The 20,772-nt window shown below is 62.3% G+C and overlaps 10 protein-coding genes across 10 annotated transcripts; 5 read left to right on the top strand and 5 right to left on the bottom strand.

Annotated features, from left to right (window-relative positions):
• Nucleotides 1–178: 178 nt before the first annotated feature.
• COLE_07071 (uncharacterized protein) lies at nt 179–1,432 on the bottom strand (the record flags this gene model as incomplete). Its single annotated transcript, XM_018426807.2, has 1 exon — nt 179–1,432. The coding sequence occupies one exon, from the start codon at nt 1,430–1,432 to the stop codon at nt 179–181; it is 1,254 nt and encodes a 417-aa protein (XP_018277608.1).
• Nucleotides 1,433–2,367: 935 nt separating this feature from the next.
• COLE_07070 (uncharacterized protein) lies at nt 2,368–2,865 on the top strand (the record flags this gene model as incomplete). Its single annotated transcript, XM_018419449.2, has 1 exon — nt 2,368–2,865. One exon carries the CDS (start codon nt 2,368–2,370, stop codon nt 2,863–2,865), a length of 498 nt encoding a protein of 165 aa, XP_018277609.1.
• A 1,053-nt stretch (nt 2,866–3,918) lies between these two features.
• On the top strand, nt 3,919–5,268 carry COLE_07069 (uncharacterized protein; the record flags this gene model as incomplete). Its single annotated transcript, XM_018425477.1, has 4 exons — nt 3,919–4,161; nt 4,203–4,674; nt 4,706–5,034; nt 5,068–5,268. The coding sequence occupies 4 exons, from the start codon at nt 3,919–3,921 to the stop codon at nt 5,266–5,268; spliced, it is 1,245 nt and encodes a 414-aa protein (XP_018277610.1).
• A 1,496-nt stretch (nt 5,269–6,764) lies between these two features.
• On the top strand, nt 6,765–7,803 carry COLE_07068 (uncharacterized protein; the record flags this gene model as incomplete). The annotated part of the gene is made up of 2 exons (XM_018426808.2): nt 6,765–7,116; nt 7,196–7,803. 2 exons carry the CDS (start codon nt 6,765–6,767, stop codon nt 7,801–7,803), a joined length of 960 nt encoding a protein of 319 aa, XP_018277611.1.
• Nucleotides 7,804–8,065: 262 nt separating this feature from the next.
• On the top strand, nt 8,066–8,536 carry COLE_07067 (mitochondrial 54S ribosomal protein bL32m; the record flags this gene model as incomplete). The annotated part of the gene is made up of 2 exons (XM_018423643.2): nt 8,066–8,303; nt 8,418–8,536. 2 exons carry the CDS (start codon nt 8,066–8,068, stop codon nt 8,534–8,536), a joined length of 357 nt encoding a protein of 118 aa, XP_018277612.1.
• A 139-nt stretch (nt 8,537–8,675) lies between these two features.
• Nucleotides 8,676–10,225, bottom strand: COLE_07066 (uncharacterized protein; the record flags this gene model as incomplete). The annotated part of the gene is made up of 5 exons (XM_018423644.2): nt 8,676–9,606; nt 9,640–9,794; nt 9,850–9,905; nt 9,940–10,118; nt 10,158–10,225. The coding sequence occupies 5 exons, from the start codon at nt 10,223–10,225 to the stop codon at nt 8,676–8,678; spliced, it is 1,389 nt and encodes a 462-aa protein (XP_018277613.1).
• A 161-nt stretch (nt 10,226–10,386) lies between these two features.
• On the top strand, nt 10,387–11,919 carry COLE_07065 (uncharacterized protein; the record flags this gene model as incomplete). The annotated part of the gene is made up of 2 exons (XM_018426809.2): nt 10,387–10,498; nt 10,538–11,919. The coding sequence occupies 2 exons, from the start codon at nt 10,387–10,389 to the stop codon at nt 11,917–11,919; spliced, it is 1,494 nt and encodes a 497-aa protein (XP_018277614.1).
• A 107-nt stretch (nt 11,920–12,026) lies between these two features.
• COLE_07064 (uncharacterized protein) lies at nt 12,027–13,530 on the bottom strand (the record flags this gene model as incomplete). Its single annotated transcript, XM_018423645.2, has 3 exons — nt 12,027–12,282; nt 12,370–13,008; nt 13,049–13,530. The coding sequence occupies 3 exons, from the start codon at nt 13,528–13,530 to the stop codon at nt 12,027–12,029; spliced, it is 1,377 nt and encodes a 458-aa protein (XP_018277615.1).
• An 822-nt stretch (nt 13,531–14,352) lies between these two features.
• On the bottom strand, nt 14,353–16,656 carry COLE_07063 (uncharacterized protein; the record flags this gene model as incomplete). Its single annotated transcript, XM_018423646.2, has 4 exons — nt 14,353–14,730; nt 14,783–14,866; nt 14,911–15,845; nt 15,972–16,656. The coding sequence occupies 4 exons, from the start codon at nt 16,654–16,656 to the stop codon at nt 14,353–14,355; spliced, it is 2,082 nt and encodes a 693-aa protein (XP_018277616.1).
• A 1,765-nt stretch (nt 16,657–18,421) lies between these two features.
• COLE_07062 (uncharacterized protein) lies at nt 18,422–18,913 on the bottom strand (the record flags this gene model as incomplete). The annotated part of the gene is made up of 1 exon (XM_018419450.2): nt 18,422–18,913. The coding sequence occupies one exon, from the start codon at nt 18,911–18,913 to the stop codon at nt 18,422–18,424; it is 492 nt and encodes a 163-aa protein (XP_018277617.1).
• Nucleotides 18,914–20,772: the final 1,859 nt, after the last annotated feature.

Genomic DNA, 20,772 nt, shown 5'->3' with positions numbered 1-20,772 from the left:
CGGGGGGTGTGGGGTGGCAACAACATGTCGAGTACGCGACTGCGCGACTCGGTTCAGCATCCGACTGTATGAGCAAGAGCAAACATTATGGCGACCAAGCGTCTCCGCAACTATCACCAGATATTGAAAACGATCCAGTTCATTCCTACTACAAAATTCTTGATTCCCAATATACTTTTCAACATTCAAACGTCAGCCCCAACGCAAGCAGACTGAATCTCTCGCCCTCCTCCCCTTCCGCACTTGTGCCACTTTTGCCCAACACCTTGGGCTCTCGTATACGGTCTGCCGCTTTCCAGTCGTACGACGCGAAACCGCTCGCGACAGCGACCTCTGCACAGTCGAGCGTAACGAGCGGTGGGGTGCGGCACTCGTCGTCGTCCTCGTCCTCACAGTCCGCGAGGGGCGGGGGCGCGCATGTCGCGTCGCATACGAGCCCGAATCTGTCGCATTCGCACGCTGTGTCCGCGAGGCCTGCGTCGTTTTGGATGATTGGGCGATGATCGGTCGCGGGCGCGGGCGCGGCCATGGGCAGGTGCAGGGGCAGGGGCTCCACGTGCGGAAGCGGTTGCGGTTCCGGCTTCGGCATCGCGGCGGGAGGTGGGGCATGCGTGGATAGCACAGCGAGGATGGCGTCGGCCGAAATGGGCGAGGCGGGGGGCGTGAGGAGGTCGTCGTCGGACATGTCCGAGATGTTCGATGAGGAGACGACGCTGTCCCAGGCGTCCGGGGAGGTTGAGGACGAGATGTCCGAGACGTCCGAGACGTCCGAGACGTCCGAGACGTCCGAGACGTCCGAGATGTCCGATGAAGAGGTAAAGTCGACGTCGAGCGGCTCGTCCCTGACCTTGGAATTCGCGACAACCTCGAGCCCCTCGGCGAGAACCGCGAGGTCGGCGTCCTTGTGGACGGACGGGTCGAGCCAGTAGTCAACCATGTCGTCGTCCTCGTCCTCACTGTCACAAACAGCGACAACAGTGACGTCGGTGGACGAAGCACCGAGGGCGGCATTGTAAGAGATGGTGTACGACTCGGTGGCCTCAAACTCGTACTCGTCGTAAACGGGGGCGGAGACAGTGTAGTCTTCGATGAACTCTTCGTCGTCCGAGTCGTCGAGTCCGGCGAGCTGGGCCTCGAGCCAGCGCTCGTCGGCCTCGGCGTCGGTCTCGTCGTCGTCCTCCTCCTCATCCTCCTCTGTGAGCGAGTCAAGGGAGGGTGCGCGCCACGAGGTGAGTTCGTAGTGGGCGGCGGGGGTCTCGAGAGAGGCCCAAGCGGAGCGGATGGCCTGGCGGACGAGGAGGCCGCGGCGGAGGCCGTCGGTGGGGTCGCGGGCGCCGGGGGCGGCGTCGAGTGCGTAGAGCTTGGCGCGGGAGAGCGCGAGCAGACGCTGGCCGAGGGGCGTGAGCGTCGTGCGGGTGGTTGCGAACTGCATGGCGGGAGGGCCGGTGCGTCGGCTAGAGCTGCAGATAGAGCTAGAGCTAGGGTTTGTGGTGGCGGAGCTTAGTCGCCGTGGGGGTTGAGCTGGCGTCCGGGAACGTGAGCAAGCTGCTGGTGCTGGTAGCGTTGAGCTGAGAGTGATGGTACTGGTGGTGGTGGTGGTGGTGATAGATGATGATTGCGATGAGAGGTGAGTAGCATAATTGGTTGCGAGGGGGTTGGTGCCGGTGTGGGCGAAGAGAGGCAGTTTGTGTGTTGGGAGGAGTAAGAGGTATGTGCTGAGGGGGGGTGTTTGCCGGCGCGGTGCGTTGTGTGATGCCCGCTGTACTGTAGGTTTAACAACAAGAAGAGATGGGGAGAGGGGAGGAGGAGAGGAGTGGGTGGCTGTTGTTGTTGTTGTTGTGGAAGAGAAAGAGAAAGAGAGAGCGAGGAGGATGATGGTCTTTATGAGAGTAAAAAGAGTTGACGGCTTTCTTGGCACAGTCCTCACCGTGTACAGTAGCCGGAGATGAGCGCAGAGACGTCAGGGTCCAGGCAGTCGACTCAGCATGATTCAGGGATTCGTGTCCGGGTCATTCCCCGCACTTGACCGTGCACAAGCAGGGCCTTACAAAGCATGACGCCCCGTGTTGCCCCCGTGGGCCCTGACCAAACCCTGAGACAACTGCCCATGTTTCCAATCTCGCGGCATCCATCGCTTCCGCCCATCTCCGTACCTCCGTCTCCGCCGTCCTCCGCTCATCTCCCTCTCATCTTTCGTTGGACGGACCGCGTTGGATAGTTGGATAGCGTTAGATCGCGTTGGAATACTGTTGCACACTCTCGCCTCGGCTTGAGACCTCAACGACCCGCTGATCCGCTGACCCGCTGTTTTCCACCACCCCGCCGCCCGCCACTCTGCGGCGCCACAAGTCGCCATCTCTCAGTCACATGCTCCATCCCCCTCTCTTTTGCTGCATCAGCCGGCGTCATACCTGGTGTCATATTATACATCCTCCTCCTCCAAGTACAGTCAGCACGCGCCACCACTACGCTCAGCGCTCATGCTCAGTGCACCGCATGCCGCATCCACACCTTGCCACCTTGCCCGATGCGAGATCCACGGCTCCTCCTCGCATCCTGCATCTTTTTCCTGCGGCCACTCCGAAATCCCGCATGCTTGTGCCGGGTGGCCGGGTTCTTGCCATCGCAGACGACGGCCGAGAACGGATGATACACCGTTTCAGGTGGCTCGCCCGTCTATGTCCATCTCCGTCTCCATCTCCGTCTCCATCTCCGCGATATCCGCCACCCGCCATCCGCGTGCCGCGTGCCGCGTACCGCCGTACACCCAGTGGAAATGAGTTGCCAGTGGAAAATGCTCTCCGGATGCCGGAATTACAGCCGCTCACCTCATCCTCCGTCCACTCCCCTTGGCCCGGGCCCTGACTCCGCTTCCAGACTCGCAGGCACTGATCCGCGCCTGCACACAAGCCTCGGCCTGCGCCCTCGGGCCTCAGGCCTCAGGCCTCAGGCCTCGGGCCTCAGGGATTGCTCCCGCGACCCAAAACTCTGTCGTCTCTGCGACTCGAACGTCGGACCCGGGCAGGCACGAGGGAGACACGTGGCGCACGAGGTGTCTAAACTGGGCGTGTTGCGCGACGTGACTGGACTGAGCGATGCTCTCGCTCTCGCTCACGAACACAAACTCACGACCTCTCGACGACCTCACGGACTCACGAACTGATTGCAGCGGCTCACCGTATCGTCTTCGCTGCATCGCTGCTCTTGGCATCGACCCGACGTAAGCTCGGTCCTCCCGAACCCCGGCTCTTGAGCCATGCGCGGAGATACTGTCATCTCCGTCATCTCCGCATCTCCTCCAAGTTCTGGCGGATCCCGGGAAATCGGGTGATCCCGATATCCTCGCGTATCCCGATGTTTGTGGAAGCTCGGCAGCACCGACGAGAGAGTCTTGGAGAAAGGAGACAAAGACGAGCGTCAAGGGAGGATAGAGGGCAAGACCAGGGCAGAGAGGAGAGCAGCGAGGGGAGAGGGCAGCGCAGTGGAGCTCGCACGGGGCCTGGTGCGTCTCCTTGCATCGCAGCCCCTCACGCACCCACGCTTGGACGAAGTCGGAGCACTCTTGACAGATGACTTACTCCGCCGGCGCGAGATGTGCCTCCTAATTTCTCGACGGTGATGGACGAATACACGTGCTACTCGGCAAACTCTTTCTCTATCGAGCGCGTTCCCCGCTGTCGATTCGAGAGGGCAGTCCGTCACGAAAGTGGCCGCAAAGACGCGCAGTGTTGGTGCGCGACATCTTGGCTCCGCTGGTCGCCGTTGAGCCGTGAGATGAGCTCTTCTCCATGAGTCACTCTCGACAAGAGGCAGAAGGTGTGGTCACGTGACCATGACGTCGCCTGGTCCACCTCCACCTCCCACCTCCCTCACTATCATCCTCTCTCCTCTCTCTTACCCTCTCTCCCCAACACCACCATGCCCGCCGGCCCCATAGAATCCGGGTATGTAGCCCACCAGCTCCAAGCCGGCGTATACGACTCCATCCCCTCGCTGCAGCCGGGCGGCGACACAACGCCGCTGGAGGGCTGGATGTCTAGCGACGCGGGGCGGGCATGGGCGCGCGCCGCGTTGCGGCGTGGCGTCAGCCGCGCGGCGAGTGCCGGGAACGAAGGCGTGCTCGCAGGCCTCAAAAAGCACTCGTGGGAGGATGCGCATCTCGTACGTCTCTCACTCCGGGTCGGGTGGGCTGACTCACCCAGACACAACGTGCCGAGATCGGGCGCGTGCTTGCGCATCTCCCAGAACGCGCGGAGGCGCTTTTGCGGCTCCGAGAGGGGCCGTCCGAGTCTGTACTGTCCGGGCCGGATTCCGAGGTCGAGAAGGCGGGAGAGGACAAGAAGGACGAGAACGGAGACGAGGAAGACAAGGGAGAGGCGGATGACACAGAAGAACGCTTCTCCGGCCTCCCCCCCGACTTCGGGTACGATGACGCGCTCGTGCTCGCCGCCGCGCGCTGGTTCAAGCACGAGTATTTCCGCTGGGCGGATCCGATCGCGTGCGCGTGCGGCGGCGCGACGGCGTACGCGGGGCCGGGCGAGCCGTCCGCCGACGACCGGGCGGGCGGCGCGGCGCGCGTCGAGCTGCACCGCTGCGCGGCGTGTGGCGCGACCACGCGTTTCCCGCGCTACAACACGGTGCGGGCGCTGATGCGTGCGCGCGTGGGGCGGTGCGGTGAGTCGCAGCACGACGGGGCTGACGGCAGGCGAGTTCGCGCAGCTCTTCTACGTCTTTCTCCTCGCGCTCGGGCTCGAGGCCCGCTACGTCTGGAACTCGGAGGACCATATGTGGGCCGAGTATTGGAGCCCGGCGCTGCAGCATTGGGTGCATGTCGACGCGTGCGAGGCCGAGGTCAACAAGCCGCTGCTGTACGACCGGGGGTGGGGCAAGATGCAGGCGTATTGCCTCGCGTTTGGAGTCGCGGGCGCCGAAGACGTGACGCGCGCCTACGTTGACGACTGGGGGGCGTGTTTGCGCCGCCGCCAAGATAAGTGGCGGCAGGGGACGGGTTGGGGCGAGCGGCGGTTGGCGTGGGTAGGTCGGAGGACAGAGAAAGGCTAACAGCAGTTGCTGCTCACGCATACGGTGCAGTGCCGCGGGTTGTTGGAGGACGAGGAGCGGCTGCGGCTGCAGAGCATGGATGAGGCTCAGGCGCGGTGGGTTGCGGATGCGGCTGGACGGGAGCGAGAGGCGGCGGCGGGCGGACTGAAGGGGAGGGAGAGTGGAACGGAGGAGTGGAAGGAGGCGCGTGGCGAGACGGGGAAGTAGTGCATTGCCTGACATCCTGACTCTAGAAGGGAGAGTGTGCATAGAAGTCTAGATGGCAAGTGTGCGTAGAAGAAGTCTACAATCTGTCGCAGCCAAAAAAAGCTACACTGACGGGGATTCGAACCCCGGTCAAGTGCTAATCCATTGGAAGGCACTTATGCTAACCACTACACTATCAGTGTTGCCGAGGTTTTCTTCCGTAAGGTCGATATATCATGGCTGAGCTACACTGACTCTCTCACTCGGCACTCTTGCTGTTGTCACATTGCCACCTCGCCCTCGCGCACGGAAACTACATGAGAGCCATGCACCAAAGGAGGTAGGCAAGGACGACGCGTCCTCGCGATCGCGAAGCTAGTCGCCCCGATCGGACGAGACATCGCCCTCGCCGTCCTCGATGAGTGACGGCGACCCCTGTGGCCATACGGTGAATTTACACCGCAACGCGCACATCATCAATCTTCGGGCCGGTGGCTGGACACTGCCGTCCCTCATCATCGCAAAAGCTCAATCTTGGCGGCGAATCAGCGCTTCGTCGCCTCTTAACTGTTCGCGGCAGCGTCTGCTGGGTGGCCGGTATCGCGGACGATCCCATCCAGCATTCACATCAGCAACGCCGGGATCGGCCCCGGTTGCACTGACCATGGTGCCACGTCTAGCTTAGCTGCGGGCCCGTACCGCGTTGCACTCCCCGTGCCTCTGGAGGATATCTGGACACCTCCCCCACGCCACGATGGTGCGGTGGATGGAGGATGCCAACGCGGCCGCCCATGCTTTTCGCGGCGATTGAGGTACTTGCACAAGTGGCGCACGGGAGACAGATGCGCAGACCTCACGAGAAGCAGGTAGAGTTGAGAAAGGGGCGGCGTTGATGGGCTCAAAACTAGCAATTAGGTGACGAGCCGCCAGTGCGCGTTGCCATCTGTCGAGTGCCCAACCGGTATGTAAGGGGGGAACGCGGAATATCCGAGGGTCATGATTATGAAGGTTTCCTGTTCTTGTACTGCACAGGAAGCCAAGAGGTGGGCTCCAGTCTGATGGACATCAAGAGACGCAAGGTGATATGGCACCTCCAAAACTGGGCCACGTCTGGCGAGCCTGGACTTCCTGCTGGCGGTGGTAGCAAAGGACGGTCTGCAAGACCCAGCATCCAATCCGTAACATTGGAGTCCAGCGTCGAATGCCTTATTGTGGCGGCGACGAGTAAATGCAAGATGGGGAGTAGACTGGCGTCTCGATTTGTTGATACATGTCATTGGCATCACCCACACCCGAGCGGAGCCAAATGTCTCTTCTTGTGTTCTGCCGAGGATTTGCTTCCGCCACTGGGCTCTCCGAGGTGCGGATGAGATTTCGGCCTCCAATCTCGGCAAGAAGTTGCTCTTGCTCTCGACAACTCATCCCATCCCACCTCATATTCTGCCTCTCGCGTCGGCGCCGACGCCCGCCTCGACTTCCTCCGAAAAGGCTCAGCGCAGCCCTCCCCTCCCCCCCTCATGTCCGCCCTCCGCACCGCCCGCGCGATCGCGCGTGTCCACCGCCTCGCCACTCCGGCTAGGACATTTACGGCCGCGCGTGCGCTCCAGAAGCAGGCTGAGCCGGTCAACAACGAGCCCATCCCCTTCAAGGAGGCACCGCAGTTCCCGGCCCCCGTCGACCCGTTCAATCCCGGCACGGCCCAGCCAAAGCCTGCGGGCGAGTACTCGGAGACGACCAAGAACCTCGTGCGCGGCGTCGCCAAGCTGCTGGGTTACAACAGCAAGGCGTCGACGGCGATTCGCGAGACGGGACGCATGATGCGCGGCATTGTTACGGCAGTTGAGAAGGAACGGAGCTTCTGGTACGATGGTGAGTTGGCCTTGGCATAACGATGCGCAGCCGCACGTCACCGCCGGTCCCTGCTTCGGTCGCGGAAGCTCACGCCCAGAATGCCAGCTCCCAGCAACATACCAGACCTTCTTCCAGCTGCACCTCCTTTACGTGCTTGTGCTGGTGATCCGCCTGCGCGCGCTCCGCTCGTCGCGCCCCGACGCTTCTCCCATCCCCGAACCTCTTGAGCCCGGGACACCGACGCACGCCGCCTCCTCCCCCGCGGGCTTCACGCTCGGCAAGCCCGCGCACGAGGCATACCCCACCGAGTTCTTGAACCACTTTTTCGAGCTCGCCGAGAGCCAGATGCGCATCGTCCTCGGCAAGGGCGAGCGCGAGCGCGTCATCCGCAAGTACATGGACGAGATGGGCGAGCAGTGGAAGGGCGCCGGCCTCGGTCTCGACTTCATCCTCGGCTTGAGCATTAGCGAGGACCCGGCGGAGCGCGCGCTGAGCGACCCCGAGCTCGCGAGCTGGGTGTGGCGCAACCTGTTCCAGAGCAAGGGGATTACGCCGGGCGAGGGCGACGAGCTCGCGTTCGCACCCCAGCTGGAGAAGGTTGTGCTCTTTGTGCGCCGCGAGCTGGCCCGCCTCGACGCGATCAGCGACGCCGACGTGCTCGACGGCAACATTGGCGAGTGGGGGCCAGTGAACCAGGCGCCGTAGACCACGAATCACTCCATCCACCCGCCACATACGCCACTCAGACACAGCATCCGGGCGATTCTCGCCCAACGCACCTCTCCATAGACACCTGTACACCTAGAGTGCATACTTAAGCATGATTATGAGCGGCGGTGGGGCGGCGGCGGCGGCGGCGAGGGCGAGGGCGGACAACTTTGCGGTGGAGGCGTAAATTACGTAACATCAATATTCCGGCTTTTCTCCAACTGCAAGTAGGTTTCAGCTCGACAACGTCCACCCCGCCATGTCCGCCCTCGCCCTCGCCCCCGCCGCGCCATCACTGCTGGCGCGCATGTCCGCCCTCTTCCCCATTGCCCGCGCGGGCGCGCTGCCATGGCTTGCGGCGCCGCTCGGCGCGCTCGCGGGCCTCCGCTCCCTCCTGGAGCTGCTGCCGCCCATCGTCCTCGCCGTGCCGAAGAGCAAGATCTCGCACTCGCGCAAGAGCATGCGATCGGCGAACAAGGGGATCAAGCCCAAGATGAGTGAGTATGGAAAGGAGGGGCTGCCGCTTGGCTCCGGCGCGCGAGGTGGTCAGGACCGATATGGAAGGCACTGGCTGTCCTGCTCCGCGTCCGTCCGTACAGCACTCACCCCAGACTTCTCACACTGCGAGGCGTGCGGCACCGTCAAGCTCCAGCATCACATGTGCCCCAAGTGCTTCTCGGAGATCTCGCGCAAGTGGAAGGGGCAGAGCCGCGCGCCGCCGCGCGTGTGATACCGAGTTAGGTTTTGGCGCAGAGGACCCGCGCGCATGCGGGCTTGTAGAGTGATGGCATTGCATAACGTCTCGAATGAGATCGGTGGTATGTGGCTAATCTAATAACACCGGGCTGGGTGCTCCGCCCCCCGCCCGCCTACTTGCGGAAGTAGACGCCCTCGGCGCGGCTCTTGGAGTCGCGCACGACGGGGATGGGCACCGAGTGGAAGCGCTCCACCACCGCCTGCTCCCACTCGGCGAGCTCGCCGTATTCGCGCATCTCCTTCTGCTCCCGCAGCTTGTTTCTGATCTCGCTGAACGGCACCTCGCACGCCTTGAGCTCGTCGATCTCGTTCTGTTCCGCCGTTCGCCTCGCTTCGCGCTCCGCAATCGCCCGCTCGAACACCGCCCAGGGGATGCACGCCGTCGTTGGCCCGGGCTTGTGCGTCATCTTCTCCGCGGCCGCATACGATGGCGCAGACGCCGCGGCTGCGTTGAGCGCGTTCATCTCCTCCTCCTCGGCGTTCATCGCGGCCTCCTCGGGATCGATCTCCTCTTCCTTGATCTCTTCCTTGACCTCCACCGGCGCCTCCTGCTCGTCGACGCGCTTGACGTCGTCCTCGCTCAGCACAAACTCGCCCTGCCTCGTGCGAGTGAGCTTCACGACATGCGCACCACAACCAAGCGCCAGCCCGATGTCGTGGACGATACTACGCACGTACGTGCCCGAGCTGACGGTCATGCGGACGGTGAACGTGGCGGGGCGGAGGCCCGTCTGTGCGGACACTTCCGGGAAGTCGGGCGCGTTGAGGTCAATCTCAGGCTCGACGGCCTTCTCCTGAGCCGCCTCGTTGGCATCATGCACCATCTTCGTGAGACGGCGGAACGTCTCCTTCTGTGCGTCGTCCAGCCGCGCCTCAGGCCAGCGGTACGTGTGGCCGCCATCACCCTCAGTCACCTGCGCAGGCGTGAAATCGATCAGGTCGATCTCAACCTGACACTCGCGCACAGGAATGGGGCGAGGAAGTGGCTTGTTCTCGCGCGCATACTCATGCAACGGCTTGCCGTCCATCTTGAGCGCGGAAAAGCTATCATCAGCCGCAATGTTGCTGTAAGCTCACATAGGGGGCGTCTGCTTGATCTTGCCACGGAACTGCTCGAGCACCTTCTCAACGTCCTCACGGGTGATGTTGTCAAAGTTGCCGGTCGAGATGACCGGGTCTTGCGAGTCATATGACGTGGTTGCGGCGCCGAGGAGACCAATCGAGACGTATTCCTGCATGTTAGTGGGTTGTGACAGAAGAACTACTAGTCACACGCTAACGACTCACCTTTGAGCACTCGAGGAATCGGTTGAGGTGCTTGGTGCCCCGCCCCACGCCGATGACTTGCATCAGCCCCGCAGATCAGCATCAACTCACCAAGTACGCCATCTGCCAGCGGGTCCAGAGTACCACCCTGTCCAATCTTGAGCCCCATGTGCGTCTTGTTGCGCTTGCGCTTGTTACGCTCCTTCTCGCGCCCACCAGGCGGCAAGTTGGGGTCAGTGAACAAGCGGGACTCGAGGAGGAGCGGCGTCATGGCCTCGATGACGCGCATCCTGCTGTCAGTGCTGCCGGACCATCAGAGGAGCACTTACGAGCCGGGGCCCGAAGGCTTGGCGATGGGAAAGAGACCGTTGAGGGGGAGCGTCGGCGTCGGAGTCATCTGCTGTGAGGGGGATGGGTGAAGTCAAGTTTGTGGACCTCCACCTCCACCAGACATCTTGGGCGGAGGCAATCTCGCCAGGCACCTCAGACGCGTCTCGCACTCGTGATGCTCATCATCGACATTGTTTACAAGCACTCGCATTCTCTGTTTTGCTCGACATGGACGAGCTCGCCGACGTCAAGGCAAAGGTCAAGACGTGGGAGCGCGCATTTCGGCGCGACAAGGGACGGGCGCCGACCAAAGAGGACATCCGCCTGGGCGGGGAAATTGGTGAGCCGCGGTCGGTGAGACGCGCGGAGCTGATGACAGCGGAACAGTACGCGCTATGGCGCAAGTTGAGCAAGGAGGCGGAGAAGCTGAAGGCCAAGGGCAAGGAGAACGGCAAACGCAAGGCCGAGGAGAAAGAGCCCCGGCGCCGTGACGAGCTCACTACACCACCGCCGCGGCGACGCGCCGCTCGCCTTCCAACCCCACCCCCGCCTCTGCGCTTTTCTGAAGCAGGACCCAGCTCTCGTCCAGCAGTCACGCCTTCTATGTCGACGCCCAAACGGCGCAGGCTCGACGACAACCCTTTCAGTGTGCCCCGCGCGCCACGCGAGCCCGAGGAGCCGTCACCCTCCGTCCTCGGTGTGCATGGGACGCCGAAGCGCGAGCGCTTCGACTACGTGCACGCCAGCACGCCGAAGCAGCTCAAAGCGCTGTTGGAGAGCGCACGCAAAAGCGTCAAGAAGGACACGCCGCGGACGCACGCGCGCCGCTGGCTCGCCGGCGAAGTCGATTCGCCAGTGCACCGCAAGCGTGAGTTCCGCGGGAGAGCACAGGAGGAGGACGAGGAGGAGCTGGGCGAGACGCCGGTGAAGGGCGAGGCGTTCGCCATCCTCGACGACGAGCCGAAGGGGCGCGACCTGTTCCCTATTTTCCGGCGGGCCGCGAGCGAGGCAAGTCATGGCGCCGACAAGGAGAGGGGCGGGAAGCGTAAAGGCAGGGAGACGGAGGATGCGAATGTGCCGAGGGGCAAGGACAGGGCCACACCGACGAACGGCAAGCGCCGGATGGTCGAAGCAGACGCGCCGAGCAAGAAGCCACGGCCATCACTGGACGAGGCGTTGCGAAACCCCGAGGCAATGAGCGTGGAAGAGGATGTGGGCGGCGAAGCGGTTGCCGCCCCACCACCAACAACACCACCTCGACCAGCACGGGCACGCGCCACGAGCGAGCGCGTGCTGGAGCTCACGGACGACGAGTTGGATCCCGAGGCGAGCCCTGTGGTCCTGACCATCACGGGCACACGGCGGACGTTCGACCCGGTGGACGACGACGACATCTTTGACATGCCGGACGCCGCCGTGGACGAGGACGGGGATGAGGAGGAAGCGGAGGAGGTGGAGGTGCAGGGAGCGGAGGGGGAAGACCCCCGCGCCATGCTCTCGCTCCTGAGCCTGCGCTCGCCAATTGCGCGCGCGGGGGAGCGCATGGCGGATCTGCGGGTACGCGCGCTCCTGGATCCGACGTCGGCGGCGGCTGTCGCGCTCCGCGCCAAGCGGCGGGGACAAGATGTGTTTGCGTGTGGCGAGACGGGCTTCGAGGAGGAATACCTCGAGATCGGGGAGGAGGTCGAGATCGAGGGCGACGACGACTGGGAGAGCGATCCCGAAGGGTGGAAGGGGGAGGTGGACGACGAGGAGTGGTGATGCAGAATGCATGGGATGTCAGTGATGCACGACGCAGACAGAAGCCTCGCCCTCCCCCAGCCTTCCCAAGCCCAGCAATATAGTGATCCATGCAGTCTACGCCTACGCTACCCCGCAATGAGCCTGTCCACAATACCCACGTCCACTTCGATGCCATGCTTGGTGAGATACTCGTCGCTCCAGAACTTGGACTGGTGCCGGGCGCCCGAGTCGCACAGGATCGTGACGATGCGCGAGCCCTTCGGCAGGCGCTTAGCGAGGCGCACGCACGCGACGAGGTTGCACGCAGACGATGATCCGAGGAATAGCCCGTCGTGCTGCACGAGGTAGCGCGACATGGCGACGGCCTCGGCGTCAGATATCCTGGGGTGAGCGCTCTCCTCCTGTCCTCCGCCCCGTCCAGTTCATCCTTCGCTGCAAGCTTCTGCGCAGCACGCTCGCCCGACTCACCTATACGCGTCGTCGATGATCCGCTCGCCCGCCTCAAAATTCCTCGTTACGCGATTGATCCCGATGCCCTCCACGATGGTGTCGACCTGGTGGCGGCGCTTGGTGCCCTCGCTCTCCTGCGGCGCAAACATGACGCCGTACTTGACGCGGTTGAACAGCCCGCTCCCTTCCGGATCGGCGAGGACGACGCGACACTCGGGATTCGCCTCCTTGAGCGCGCGGCCCGTGCCCGAGATCGTGCCACCGGTGCCGGCGCCCGACACGAACGCGTCGTAATGTCCGCCGGTCTGGCGCACGATTTCGGGCCCCGTGCCCTCGTAGTGCGCGAGGAAATTCGACTCGTTCTCGAACTGGTCGGCGAAGAAGCCGCGGGGCTTGGCGTCGAGGCTCGCGCGCGCGGCGCTCGCGTTCCCGTGCGCCTCGGATTCCGTCGCTTGTGTCGAGACGAGCTCGGCGCGGTCGGAGAGGAGGTCGACGTTGCCGAACTCGTGTGCGCGCCGGCGCGCGGCGTTCACGAACTGGTTTTCGTCAATGATGCTTGCGGGGCGCACGCGCTCGACCGTCGCCCCGAGGCGCTCGAGCACGAGCACCTTGTCCACCGCCACGTCGTCCGGCATGATGATGTGTGCCTCGTATCCCCTGGTGTCAGCGCTCCGCGCCTCGAGCTCGGGGTACGCACTTGGCCTTGCCGACCGTCGCGAGGCTAATTCCCGTGCTCCCAACCGTACCCTCGAACAACACGCTGCCCGTATGTGGGCGGAGATATCCGTGCGCTTCGGCGTCTTCGATGACGCGCAGCGCCACGCGGTCCTTCACGCTGCCGCCCGGATTGAGGAACTCGCATTTGCCCAACACGTCGACGCCGAGCGCGTCGCTCAGGCTCGCGATGCGCAGCAGCGGCGTGTTCCCGATCAAGCCGACGGTGCTGGGCACGATCTCGTCGCTGCGCACTTCGATCGGCCGCTTGGGGAGCGTCACGAGCGCGCGGCGCCGCCGGTACGCTTGCCAGAAGGAGGCGAGGCGCGTCGAAGACAGCGAGAGGGTGATGCCGAGCGCGAGGCCGAGGAGGAGGCCGCGCGTGCGCTGCGTAAGGCGCAGGCGGTCAAAGGCCGCCAGCGCCGCGGCGGGGCTGGGCAGGCTGGACAGGCTCGGGAGCCACATGGTGGCGATGGGTATATGAGCAGTACGCGGTGCGGAGTGGAGGAACGCAAAACAGAACGGAGCGGAGAGCGGAGATGGCAATGTGCTGACGTAAAAGCACGTTGATGACGTCATCATCGTATCGGCGCCGAGCTTGACGAGCATCCAAGGTCATCTGCAGCTGCTCCTTCGCTTGTGCCATCGCCGTCTTCGCCCTCGCTTGCGATCCGCCGGAGATGGATATGGGCTCGCTTCCGGCCTGCACACTCGGCTTGATCTCGGCACAGCCAGATCTGTTCGGAACCATCATCGGGGAACCCGGCCAATCCACCGCCTCCATATCATCCCTTCGTGACGATTGTAGAGGAGGGAGAAGGAGGTAGAGCGGTCACTGGACGCCGCTGCCGCCGGGAGTGGGGAGGAATGCGATGCGCGGGCCGCACGGCACAAGGTACAGCGGCGGCGAGGCTCCACCGCCAAGAGATCTCGAGTCTGATCGAGCTGCGGGTGATAAGTGCGGGAGATGCCAGCTTGGAGCAGCCAGCAGGCTCATCTCCGCCGAGTATCCGGGATATGGGATCCAGTTGACGGCAACGTACGCACGCCATTGCAGCCCAGTGTCACGTACAGAGGAAAGACACAAATACACAAAACACCAAGACACATGCATAGGGCATTGCTTTACTTTACAACATGCTGCACTCCCCTCTCGCTTGCCACTACGTACTCGCTTCAACCGGCGTGGAGCGACCAGCGTGGAGCCTCTGATGAATTGCACTAGCTCGGTCGTTGCTGCATCGCCGACGTGAGTCGCGATCCTGCAACCGCCCAGCCCAGGCGAGACTAAGACGACGCCTCGTCCGTGAACCGTCGTTTCCGGCCGTCCATTATTTCATCAGAGCTCTCGCGTGAGCCGCTCGAGGCCGAACCACGAGACTCCGGGCTCTTGGGCAGGTTGCCGTGGAATGGGTTCATGCGCCCCGGTCCTGGGCCTGGCGCAACGCCGTCTGGCCCAAAGTCGAGCTTGGTGGTGCCGGTCGACGTCGCGAGCGACTTGGGAAAGTGGCTCGGATAGTACATGTCGCCTGACCGCACAAGACCCAAAGGGCCCTCATAGCCGGACTTTGACTCGGGCGTGTATGTGTCGCGCCATCGCCCGATGAGGTACCCTCCGGTGTGGATGTAGCCGCGCCAGATCCACTGGCCGAGTGGGTGAGGGGTCTGAAACTGTCAGCATTCCTCCTTTGTGACCAAGCGACAACGAGATACGTACAGACTTGCCGATTGAGATCTGCACCAACCCGTCCCATGAGCGTACACGTCCTCGAACGCGCGACCAACCCCAACTGCTACGCGCCTGACGTCAATACGCTGCCTCGTCACATTTACCTGGCCACTCACCCCTCCTGACAGGAGAATCTCCTTCGTGTATCCGGGAGGGTCAGGCTTCCTGAGCTCATCTCCTGTGAGGACCTTGTTGCCATAGCCACTGCGAATGCGTTCCTGCTCCTCTTCGGTCTCCTCGTCGTCAAACCCGGCGTTCATCAGTGACCCGGTCCCGCCGACATCGTCTTCCAAGACCTGGATGACTGTCTCGCGAATCTCGAGCTCGACTGCATGCGTTGCAAAGGTGCCTGTGTACACCGCCGGCTTGTTGCCTGCCAGCATTTGACGATACGCGTCAAAGTCGAAGAAGAGCAGACGTCCGCGCCAAAAGCCTTCCAGGCGCCCGTGGAAGGTCAGAGGAGGCAGGCCTGGGGAAGAATGGGGGTCCTGGCAGACCGTGTTGCGCTGCCACTCGTGGTCGTGGTAGATCGAGGGCATCAACTGGTTCACCGAAAAGAGACCAGTACCGGCCTCATCGAGGAAGCTCGTGCTACTGGTGGCCTTGATACCAATACGCCCGGGCTGCCGCTCCAATAACCGCATGTAGCACAAGTACGCGCCGAGGACAAAGTGAGGTGGAGCCCGGCGGTGGGAGTGGCCGAACCGGTTGTACTGGGCGGTGTACGACGAGACAGGTGGGTGGGCCGTGCAACCGGGTTTGCAGAGAGGCAGCTTGCGGTGATGCCAGTCTGCATATGTCATCTCATACCTGAAGCATGCGAAGACGTAGGGCCGCAAGAGGAAGATCTTCTCGTCGACCTCGGCCGGAGTACGCTCGGCGTATAGATCAGAACCCGAGATCATGGCCAGCCAGATCCCAAGCGCCTTGACAGGTGTGTCACGCGGGTAGCCGCTCTTGAGCGAGTCGGACAGCATGTCATCCTTGTAATTGACGAGAATCCATCGGTAGAACAAGCATTCTTCGCGCAGGAACTCAATGTTCTTCCTATCTGGAAAAGTGTCAGTCAGGCATCTTTTGAATGTGTGTCTGGTAGATCTCTAGATCCCATGTGAAAACAGATCTCAAGCCAGAGGGCGCTGCGCCAACGCAGCGGCGTCCGGATCGCGGTACTCACCATTCTCAGTCCACAGGAACCACAACGCCCACAAGTCAGTGTCAATATGTTCGAGGTTGAGCTTGTCGCGGCGCACGCAGTCACGCATGCGGTTGCGCAACCGCCATCGGTCCCTGTACTCGATGGCCCACGAGCGGGGATTGGCGAAGAGCTCGGTCTTCTTGCTTGTGCCCGGGACGTCGGTGTTGACGTCAAACATCCACTGTGTGCGGCGTATCAAGGCGCCTAGGTCGAATGTTGCCCGGAAGAGCCTGTTGTAGAGCACGGGGTTGTTGTCAAACTGGAGTTTGTTGTAGATGCTCTTGCAAGAGTACAGCAGGGGGGTCATTCGAGACGGGTGCCGGCCGTCGCCATGCTCGTCGACGACGAGGTAGACAGCAATTGCCGCCAGGATTTCTTTGGGGAGCCCGTCGAGAGTTGGCCTTGGCGTGCACTTGAACTTGACGGTACCATTGGTTGTTGTGGCCTTGCCCTTATCCTTTAAAGTTGTGGCGGTGCCGTTGGCATGTGTGGTGTGAGAGTTGTTGTGGGTGGTGGGGGCAGAGAGGGGGCGATGAGATGACGTGGGTGAGGAGACGTTTGGGACGTCTGGAGCGTCTCGTGCGAGTTCTGTTGGGGAGAGGATGTAGTGGAGAGAGTGTTTGCGTGTTGGAGGGTTTGAGGGAGGTGGAGTGAATGTTGACATGGTGGGGTGGGTGTGTACGGGGAAAGGTGATGATGATGCGTTGGAGATGGACGAGGTAGACGGGAGTTGCGAGATGGGAGAGTGAGTTGTGGGATGTGGTGTCAACGACAGAGTCGATGCGACGAGTTGATGATGATTGATGGTTGATGGCTGATGCAAGGTCGTGACAGAGGAAAGATTGGGTGGAATGGAACAAGTAGTGTCGGGGGGGGTTGAGATGACCGGGGGGGGGGGGGGGAGTCTGGTCCGTGAGCAGTGGGAGGGAGTCAGAGTGCTCGGACGGGTGGGGGTTGCTGGGCGGCGCGTGATTAGTGAGCGTGGACGTTGGACGTTGATCAACAAGAGGAGGAGATGAGGAGGGTGGTATTGACGATGGCGACGGCGACGGCGATGTCGAGTGAGGAAGTGGGGATCCAAGAAGAAAGTGGGGATTGGGAGGAGGGTGATGATGAGATGATGTGATGTTGCTCGACGTCGAGATGTAAATGGAGCAGGCGGCCAGGCGGAGAGAGATGAGAGAGATGAAAGAGATGAAAGAGATGAAAGAGATCTGGGAGATGGAGAGAGATGAGGCCGCGAGTTGGCAGACGCCGATCACCTCGGCTTCCCTTGTCTCATCCCTCTCCCACACCGCCACTCTCTCATCCTCTCTCTCATCTCATCTCATCTCTTTCCCATCTCCCTCTCCCCCACCTTGAACATCCTCGACATCGCCCCGTCCACAACAAGAACTCGTCGAGATGCATGCCTCCCCCATCCCCGCGTCCCCGGGTGGCAGAGATTACTCGGTGTGATCACTGATTTACGCACGCCTCCTCGCTCTCCGTTGTTGGCGCTGTTCGGCCTTGGGCATAATGCATGCCATCCAAGCTATGCCTATGCAGGGGATGAGGGCGGCGGGCGGCGGGCGGAGGGCGGCGGGCGGCGGGCGGCAGTGGGCGGCGGGGCCGAGAGTGCAGGTGGACAAGCCCTAGATCTCGTGCAAGATCTGGCTGGCCCATGGCGGGTCTACCGCCTCTGCTTCAAATGCCTGCGCGCTCAACTCTCTTGCTCTCACATCGTGTCTTGCCCGCCGTCGACCGTCGAGCAGATCTCGTACGTCCCTGGCCACAAACTCACCACGCACAGTGCCGCTTATTCGACTCCCGCGACTTCATCTCGCCGTAACTCTCACGGCCATAGCGGCGGACATGGTCTATCCTCGGCATCGCCCACACTCACCACGACGCACCACGCACCACGCACCACGCACCACGCACCACGCACGGCGCACGCAGCGTGCTCACACACACGCATGCACCACATCTATTTACATGCGCATGGTAATACCTGCACACGTAATACCCCTGTACCCATCAGCGCTAGATCTAGGCACTCAGCATTCGGTTTCAGACCCTCGCCGCCGCAGCCAGATCTGCGTATAATTACATGCAAACCCCGCGCCACAAACGCGCATGCATGCTGCCGGTCGAGCCGGCCCTGGCGCTGGCGCAGGTCGGTGGTGGCGGCGAGCGATGATGTGTGGCGGCAAGCAGTGGCGCTGCCCGAACAGGCGACAGAGCAAAGACCTTCGGATATTTCTCGGCGCCAGATCTCGGGCGCCGGGAGCTCGGGCCGGCGGGCCGCGTGGGATAGCGACTGCCGCGGAGGATGTCGGTGGGCACGGCGTACGGCGTAGCGCGAGCGTGAGCGCTGTGTTGAGAGGTTGGCTTGACGTAAAGTCTGCTTCGGCGGAGTCTATACGACGATCCGACGCAGGCTGATGTCACGCATCTGCTTGCGCGAGCGCGACGTGCGACGTGCGAGCCGGCGACCTGCGACCTGCGACCTGCGCCTGCGACCTGCGCCTGCGACTGACGCGAGTGGCTGACGCGGTGCCAAGCAAGCAAAGTCCAGACTCCGACAGCCAGACCGCCAGACCGCCAGACCGCCAGACCACCAGACCGTCAGGCATACATGGCATACCAGCCTGCCAGCCAGCCATGGCGTCCCGACATTCCTCCGACCGGCCAGATCTTGGCGCTGCTACTCCAGAGCGAGCCAGAGCCAGAGCGAGCCAGACGGAGCCGTGAGCCAGAGCCGTGAGCCAGAGCCGTGAGCCAGAGCCACAACCAGAGCCAGAGCCACAGCTACAGCCACAGCCAGCCGACCGGGCATGGCTGGCCCAGTCCCGACCATGGGATCCGACCATGGGATCCGCGGATCCTGCAATCGCAATCCTGCATTCCTGCATTCCTGCAATCCTGCAATCCTGCATGTCCGAGATCTCTTCGCCACGATAATCCGAAACATCGCCGAGCGGCGCGCGCCGCTGAGTGGGGTGGTGGCGGTACCGGACTGCCCGCTGGGTGTCGAACTACTGTCGTCGCAGATTATTCGGGCCACCTGTCACGCTGTCACAGAGGGGGTGGCCCCGCCTGCCACGCCCTTTCAGCAGTTCGCCATGTGCATGGTCACAGAACTTCGGTCACAACCCAGTCATGCGGTGACGGGGACTTGCCGGTTATCTGGACAAGGTGGCGATGAAACGCCCATGAAGAGCATGAGTCGCGAGGCGCGCGGACGTCGAGCCTAGTATAATGCGGTGGTAGACTGCGCCTCGTTTGGCCCGACGGCGAGGGGTAGACGCGTGGTTGACGCGCGGTGTCAGGCCGCGTTGTGAGGGCGGTAGACTAGGCATCCTGTATGAGGCGCGGTGAGTGGCCTGACTGCCCCACCGCTCAGATTCGTATCGGCTGAAGCTATGGGTGAGGAGGGGCGTACTTGGCGGATGGGCGGAGTGCTCTATTCCAGCGACTGGAGCCGCGTGCTTTGACTTGGAATCGCGAGGACCAGGCGCAGCCACAAGCAGCCGAATGCACGTCGACCCCTGGGTCATCAGGCCGCTATGCTTGTCATGACTGTGCTCGTCCGTGGAGAATCGACGATCATGGTTCTTCACGATCTGCAGATCCGCAGTATCATTCGATCATTCGCCTGCCATGGCCGTGCGCCAAGGCTCAAGATCCCATACGCCGATCACGAAGCCCACGACGATCAGTTGGAGAATACAGTTTGTGGCGATCACCTCAGCGTCCGTCGGTGGCAGCCAGGAAGCGGGACAGCAATCAGAAGCGACTGAAGCAGCACGATGTAGCGCCGCGTGATGGACGTGTCTGGCGCACCCCAGAGCTGACTGGTGCGCGCTGTCTGCCGCAGGAGCTGCAGGAGCATGATAAACTTGGAAATTGCACGCGAGGGCAGGCTATCAGCTCGATCAGCTCCAAACTCGCTGTCTTATCATCAAGACTTGCCACGATATATACGGTATGCATTTGATTCCGCACCATGTTCAGCAGGATTCTTCCGCTCCACGCCCCCCCCCCATCAGTCCCGGGTGGCTCCGCGTCGTTGGCGTCTTGGCCGCTACTACGAATCAACAGCCAAGCACAGGGAGGATGTGGGGAGATCAATCGAGCTACGAGCTACTACAGATCCTCCAGATCCTTCAGATCCTTCAGATCCTCAAGACGCGTCGCCGCACGCCGCACAGACCAACCGAGCCGTATCTCCCAGGCACAGATAACTCTTTATATGTATGCCAGGCCGTGGACGCATAGACAGCTACAGCCGACAAAGTGGGCAGCGGCGTGCGGAGTGGGGAGTTGGCTGGTGCAGCAGCGGATGTTGGACACGGCGTGATAACAAGTATTGGAACGCGCGCGGTCAACTGGCCCCATCTTTGGCCTTTGGCGGCCTGGCGGGCATGGCGGGCGTGGCGCATGTGCATGTCGTGCTGGTTAAATTCCAAGAATGCTCGAGTGGGCTGCACCAAGTATCCAATGGCGGGCTAGTCCGAGGCGAGCCGAGGCTTGTTGTTGGAAACGGTGGGCAGACAGGTATAGCAATCCTTGGAAAACAGGCTCGTGTAATTTCCAAGAAACCCCTCGGCGTCACCGTCCATGACCTCTGCAGCCTCTGCCGCACTCGAGATGGCCTCCACTTGGCCCTCGACTTGTTGGAAACTATCCACGGTAGCCACAGCGCCGCCGTCCATGTCCCGTGCGCCTCTTAAGACAATCCCCCCACCCTCAGCACACTCTCTCTCTCCCCTTTCTCATCACTACTCATACTCGT

Source organism: Cutaneotrichosporon oleaginosum (genome assembly GCF_008065305.1).
Source record: "Cutaneotrichosporon oleaginosum strain ATCC 20508 chromosome Unknown ATCC20508_contig06, whole genome shotgun sequence".
In the NCBI taxonomy this organism is placed as follows: domain Eukaryota; kingdom Fungi; phylum Basidiomycota; class Tremellomycetes; order Trichosporonales; family Trichosporonaceae; genus Cutaneotrichosporon; species Cutaneotrichosporon oleaginosum.
The sequence above is the reverse complement of the archived record's forward strand: the minus strand, read 5'-3'. Positions and strand labels throughout refer to the sequence as shown.